We start from the raw sequence: 6,715 nt of genomic DNA on the forward strand, positions 1-6,715 counted from the left end.
AGGTAGAGATTGAAGATATTTTTTCCTGTCCCACTGATACATCCGTTCAGCATGTCCTTGGCCATATCTTTTCACTTAGGAAGTCCCAAAAATAGCTTATAAATACGTCGGACTTTTCGTTTATGCCCTTAAAAACCGAGTACACATAACTAGTACCGAGGGTATGCTAATTTTTTCAATCTTTAGTTACGTTATGAAGAATAACATGCAAGACGGGTGACGCCCCAAAAATAATACCTTTAAGTATTTCTAATTTTATCTTAATAATCATAGTTAGACAAAATGTACATTGTAAAAACCAGCTTTAATAGTAGAACATATTTACACTGATTTAGTAGGCCAAACATATATAAAAGAATTGATATAAATGTCTTATCATAAAAGAGGTAATACTAGCTTTTAAAATTAACAAAACACCGAAAATTGACAAATAAAAATAAAAATGTTAAAGTTAAAGAGATGTCCTGTGCCAAAACGTGTTATCAAATAAGATGCTGATGCAATTAGCCAATTTGTCAGCACTTGCTTGTGTGTCTTCACCGTATCTTGGGTAATGGCTGATTTACTGCATATCAGATGCGGCAGTACACTTGCAACACATTTCTCCTTTTGAGTCCATTAATCCATATTAATCTATTATGAACATCATTAAGAACTTATATGACAGGAGATGTTTCTTCTTCTTTGCTTTCAAGAGAGAAAGGAGGAATCCTAATATCAAATGTACTACCATCTGGACGCTCCATCCGGAATGTTCCCCTATAGCAAGAAAATGACAAAGTTATTTCAAAGTTATTACATGCCATTTTCTAATCATAAAGTGGGGAGAGGGGAGGGGAGGAGAGAACTGTTTCCCCAAAGTAGAGTTCCACATCACCCATTTGGATGATTTCACTGGACACCACTTGTACTAAACAGCTACATTTATTTGCCAGAAGTGAATTAGAGTGAGAGAGGTCTTATACATTGCTTACCACATATGTCCACTAGATGCCTGGAGGGATACATGACTACTATACTGGAATGCAGGTTGTTGTGATGATAAAACTGGCTCCTACAGCAACATTGAAGGAAAAAAAGGAGATTGGTTAAGGCACTGAATGTAGGGTTTACAGTATCATAGGAGTAAGGTGTTTTGAGGCAATATTACAGTACTTCTAAATAGCATGGTTAAAGTTGTACAATTCCCCAATGTGTTTACATGACATAAGTTGGAAAACACAAAGTTTGCAAGGGCACATGCCTGTGGATTGTCATGGAAATACCTTGATTAATGTCCACTAAAATCTACTTCATCACAATTGATGGTTCTGAATGTGCCATTGAGAAGCACCTTAAGTAACCACTTTATGAAGTAAAGTTCATAGTGTCTATTATTTTACTTTAAGCAAAAATAATAAATCTATTCATTGCTTAAGTGAAAAGATTGATATGAGGGTGTGTTTGCAGGAGCCTATGTGAGAGATATGTTATCACTTACCTGCCCTACAACTCCTCTACCTCTCACAGTTTCTAATGTACCAGATAAACTAAATATCCTCCAATGTCTTTCTCTGAGTTGAACAGTTTCTGGACTAAGATTCTCTAGGCGAATACTGTAACGCCACTGAAAAGTACAAAATGGATACCACATTAATCTTCTAGCTATGCACTAAAGGCTCGGCTCACCAATCAATATTCCGTGTTTAAAGATAGAATCATTTTTTTCAGGGTTATTAGTGGAATAGATTTTTAAGGATAGGATTTGATGTTCACCCTTTGAATCATAACAATACTATAATACATAAGTAAAAAAGATATCTTACCCAATAGCTTGGTGTGGGCTGAACATTCTGTAAAAAGATAAGAAAAGTAACTATTAAGCATAAAACATTAAACCTGCAGGTGTAAATAAGATGTGAAGGATTTGAAGAAACTCACTTTAACTCCCATAAAGAAAGGCATAACAGTCACCCTGACATTATTGGTTGTTTCTCTGTGAACATCTGTCAGTTCTAACCATTTGTAGTTTTTTTCCTGCCAGACTTGCAGAGCATCTTTACAGGTGAATGGTGGAACTAGTACAATATACAAGCAGGTTGTAATCAATATTATGTGATATGTCTTGACAACAAACAAATCACTCTCTCTTGTTTTATCGTAATCTAACACATAGTTTGTTTGTAACTCACAATACACTACACTTCTTTATCATTACTACTAGTTAATGGATATTATTGCAATAACCCTTTCTTACCTCTTCCTGGTTCTGGAGTAAGGAATTTATTAAACAATTCATGATTAATTGGTTTTGAGAACGGGTCGCCGATTATGTATGGTAAGACATCATCATGAGACACATAGTCTAGACCTGCAAGATTCAACATATTTCATTATAAACATTAATAATAACATTTGCATTATAGCATCATATGCGAACAATTCCCTTGCACACTTTCTTTTGTTAAATTAATTAGCACCATTCATCTTTCTATTCTTGTAAGAGAATAAAAATAAGAAAGAAAAATCCCAAAACATTCTGGTAGTAGTAGTAAAATGATGTCATCAGGCAACTGGGCTGCAAGATGCTGATATATATGTGACTGTAAGGTAGTTTGTTGTAGCTAATAAACATCCAAGACCATTAACAATATTTAATAGCCTTTATTTACACAGAGTAGTCCTTTCAGTATGAGTAACACTGTTGTCAATAGAGGCCCTTACCTGGGATGGTATATAATGCATTATCTGATTCATGTCCAAGGAATGTCACTATCTCAGGCTGAGCACGCTGTAAATAGAGAAAAATAGTCATTACCACTATGTTCATAACTACGAGCTGGCGCTAGTTCAAATCCATTGGAAATTTGGCGATTCTCTTCTGTCAATCAAACTGTTCGGATATATTTAAGTGGGGTGTTTAAATGGAAACTTTAAGAAATTTGTCTATATTTAGTAAATTGAGACCGAAGTACGACTGCAGTTTATTGTTTATTGGCTAGTTCTTATAATCTATATATCTTAGAATCCAAGAATTACTACTCTATTATTTGTCTTTGGATATAGCCATTTGAAGTTCCGTGCATATGAGCATTGCAACTCAGTCTGCATAAATATGAACGAGTATTTTTCGATTCTAGGATATTCAGATCATCAAAGCTAAAAAATCATTAAGCAGTATAACCAGGGTGGCTTAAATTTCTATATGAAGACTAATTTTTTTGAGTTTTAATTCAAACACTCCCCTTGGAAATAAATTCAGAATGGTTTGATGGCAGTGAAATGCCTGATTTCCCATGCGAATTGAACCGCCAGCTCATACTAAAAGAAACCACTCAATGTAATACTACAATAACCAGAAACATATGATTTTCATAGAAATATTAATAGTACATTTAATATATAATATTTATCAAACTCATTTATAATTTATGAGGAAAACACTACAGAAATCACGACCGTGAAGAGTGTTGTAAATCTGATACAAAATTGTGTTCATTTGCATAAACTTTAGGTTGGATTTTCTTGGCCAGATTCACTTTAATTTTGAAAATTTTAGTGAAACACAAAGGAACTAACCTAGACGTTTGATAAGTCATATACAGTATTTGTGTTCGTGTTGTATCAGATATACAATCACTCGGCTACACCTCATGGTTGTATATCTGATACAACACGGCCACTCATACTGTATATATTACATAACATGAATATCTACATACAATGAATGGAGAATCTCTAGTGTCAATCAAGGCCTGATAGTAAGTCTTGGATTCTGGTTTCAATTCTTTACTAATGTTATTAATGTTACTTGGAGTTTCTTCAAAATCTCTGGGGGAAAATATACAAAGAATAGTTTATAAACATGACTATACCAGAAGTAAACCTTCCGAGAGCTTTATTCAGTAGGTTATCATATAAATGGATGAATTACTTTTCATTTTCAATGGCTTCTCTGTCCCTGTCATACAGTCTTGCCACCCATGGAAACAACAGGACACCTCGATAGCCAAATATCTTGTGCAGAAACAGCTGTAAAAAATATAATAAGTAAATAATGAATAATTATGTATGCATGAAGCTCCAAACGAATAGTTTTCCCTTGAGATTAACGTTTGAACAATACATATTAAAGTTACAACTGTTCATGCTAATCAGACAAGCCAAAATTAATAGTTTGCTTATAAAAAGGCTTCTACTTTGTGTAGCTATAGGACTCAATGAAAAGTAACAATACTACAACATAAAAACACTTGGATAATAATTTCTTGGATTCTTATATTAGAACTTTTAAATATTGGTTTGAATATGAATACAATTTAGGATAACGTACCTGGCCAGCTTCATATGTTCCTTGTGATTTGGGCACCTGAAACCGTCCAACCTCAGTCAAACTGAAAATAAAACAAAACTCTTTGAGTCCTACGTGAATTCCCCAACAAAATATTCAAGAACTTTGAAAATCAGCTGTTAAGTTACCGAGAAAAATGCCGTTTAAATTGAAGAAGGCAACAAGCAACACTAAATCTCGCCATATTGTTTATGCTTGAATGTGAACATGCGTGGCTTGCGTATGACCGCTGGTAACGAATATTTGTACTGTGGGCATCAGATGCGTAATGTGAGTGTGCGCACTGGATCTGGGATTTAAACCCAATTGCACTATGACGTCACATCAAAACAATCTATTGTTTAAACGCAAAGGACGCAAATTCACCGAAAATTGTTCTAAAACCCGTATCAATCCACGAAGAGAAGTAGAATAGCCAGCAAATTCTCATGATATTTTTTAGTACATATTAACACATATTATATCTGAAAACCAGGCCATTTTAGATTAAACTGTTTCGCTAGGAGCAAATTTTGTTGAATTTTCTATTGGATTCGGCGATTCTATCCCCCACATAAACAAGCAGTGACGTCATAGTGAAATAGGGCAATTATCTAGTCAAGGGTAAGATTGTGAATATCTTCATCGGCAAATTGAGGAAAAAGCATTAATGGGATTAAGCTTACCATTGATAAACGCATTTATGAAATGCTTGATTTTATTAAGTGACAAGATGCTCTTATTTAAAAATCCTTTCGCACAGGTCAAGTGGTTATAATTTGTTATGACTTTCTGGTACTAAAGTATGTCATGTAAACAGAATGTAGTGCAAGTTCAGTTGTACCTCAAAAACGCCCACAGTGCTGTTGGCAAATTAAAACTGAAAAAAAATGTACAGCATCCCAATGGAAGAGTGCTTGTTAGGAATATTGGGGTAATAATGATAGGCGCGGCCTGCCATTAATTGTTTTCTGCATGCATATACCTCTGGTGTTCAGTAAATATTTGTCATCTAGAGGACAAATAAAACACCAAATATCAATTTATTACATCGATCTATAATAACAATTGAAATCTGTGAACACTTAACATATAGATCATTACCGAGTGACAAAAAACATTTCATAATTTCAAATGAGTATGACTTTAACAATAGAATCGTTTGGAAACATAAAGTCTTCACAGTCGGAACCCTTTGTTCTTTGCGTGCTTTAGCCATAACACCATAGGTTCGTCTCTACAAATAGGATGTACTTAATCATTCTAAAATCACATGTTTAGAGCCGCTCTTTCTGTGAACTAATCACCAATGTCAAACATGGCTCTTGCTATTCAACGCTGTTCACCAAGATCTTTTAATGGAGTTATCTTGAAGCCTTTCTCTGTTTAGAGAAATTTTAATAATTTTAACACTTCAATACTTTCTTCAAGATCCACTTATATCTTCAAGGCAGATGTCTCTTTATCGAACAGGTATGAATCTACGTATCTTGAAATAATCAAAGCCACAGTTATCTCTCACGCAATACCCACACACACACATGTTTTTGCTGATACTGTGACATAACCAGATACATCCATCCTTCGTACCTTTAAAAAAATCACAGTATCAAGTACTGTATTCAGCTATCGTTCACCTAGGCTTATCTAAATCACCTAACGGCCACCGAGTGTTTGATGGTGTACTGACTTACCTACTTTAATCTCTCCTACTTTAATCTCTTTATTTCGTAGTCAGTATATTGCTCGCAACAGGTGCGCATGCGCATCAGCTGTCACTTGAATACTGTTGGTGATTCATCTCCTTGGGTATCGGCACTTATGGACTAACAATTTATATGGTACTATAATTTTACCGTCTTCTTCTTTCAAATGTCATTTGCAACAGCTTGGAGAAGACGCTGAAGAATAGTCAACATTATAATTATTGGTTTCAATCGCAAAATTACGAACAGAAAAAAATCCTTGCGTGTCGTGCAAATGACTGTTTTGTTCACTATTGCAATAGTAAAAAAATCAGTAATGATCTTGTTTTATATCCAAAGTGATTACCAATGATTACTTTAGGTATCAAACCATCGATAGGTTCAGTTCTCACTATGAAGGAAATCAAAGTCATTGGGTAGGAAACGTCTAAGCCCTCGGCTGTACACGATCTATCGCTCCATAAACTATGCACTGATTTGTATTAGATTCCGCAAACAGGAACCGAAGATGTCAGAAAGAGTGACAATGTCATTTAATTCGTTTATTAGTTTGTGCAAATCTTAACCATCTTTCTGCCACTTGAACATCACGCTGAAAATATAAATCACTTGCGCAGGAACACATTTGTCTGGGCCGCGGCTGATCCTATTAACTCACTCCGAGAAATCATGTTTGATTATGAAGACGAATCGTGGAAGG

The 6,715-nt window shown here is 34.8% G+C and overlaps 1 protein-coding gene across 1 annotated transcript; it reads right to left on the reverse strand.

Moving 5' to 3' along the window:
• Positions 1 to 285: 285 nt before the first annotated feature.
• Positions 286 to 4,569, reverse strand: LOC116291004 (polymerase delta-interacting protein 2). The gene is made up of 11 exons (XM_031698131.1): positions 4,459 to 4,569; positions 4,313 to 4,373; positions 3,914 to 4,011; positions 3,702 to 3,810; positions 2,704 to 2,770; positions 2,237 to 2,350; positions 1,921 to 2,057; positions 1,806 to 1,832; positions 1,481 to 1,606; positions 975 to 1,054; positions 286 to 759 (listed from the first exon to the last, which is right to left on the reverse strand). Exons 1-11 carry the CDS (start codon positions 4,512 to 4,514, stop codon positions 657 to 659), a joined length of 978 nt encoding a protein of 325 aa, XP_031553991.1. The 5' UTR covers positions 4,515 to 4,569; the 3' UTR covers positions 286 to 656.
• Positions 4,570 to 6,715: the final 2,146 nt, after the last annotated feature.

Source organism: Actinia tenebrosa, unplaced genomic scaffold (genome assembly GCF_029948245.1).
Source record: "Actinia tenebrosa isolate PJP-AT-01 unplaced genomic scaffold, QUT_ActTen_1.0 PGA_scaffold1__47_contigs__length_23844297, whole genome shotgun sequence".
Taxonomy (NCBI): Eukaryota; Metazoa; Cnidaria; class Anthozoa; order Actiniaria; family Actiniidae; genus Actinia; species Actinia tenebrosa.

What these genes read in the sequence shown, in the direction of transcription:
- LOC116291004 (XM_031698131.1), bottom strand. Translation starts at nt 4,514, where the DNA reads ATGGCGAGATTTAGTGTTGCTTGTTGCCTTCTTCAATTTAAACGGCAT. An exon ending in TGCATTATATACCATCCCAG is followed by an intron (nt 2,351 to 2,703) that starts GTAAGGGCCTCT and finishes TGAATCTTGCAG; the next exon opens with GTCTAGACTATGTGTCTCAT. An exon ending in GCATCTAGTGGACATATGTG is followed by an intron (nt 760 to 974) that starts GTAAGCAATGTA and finishes TTCTTGCTATAG; the next exon opens with GGGAACATTCCGGATGGAGC.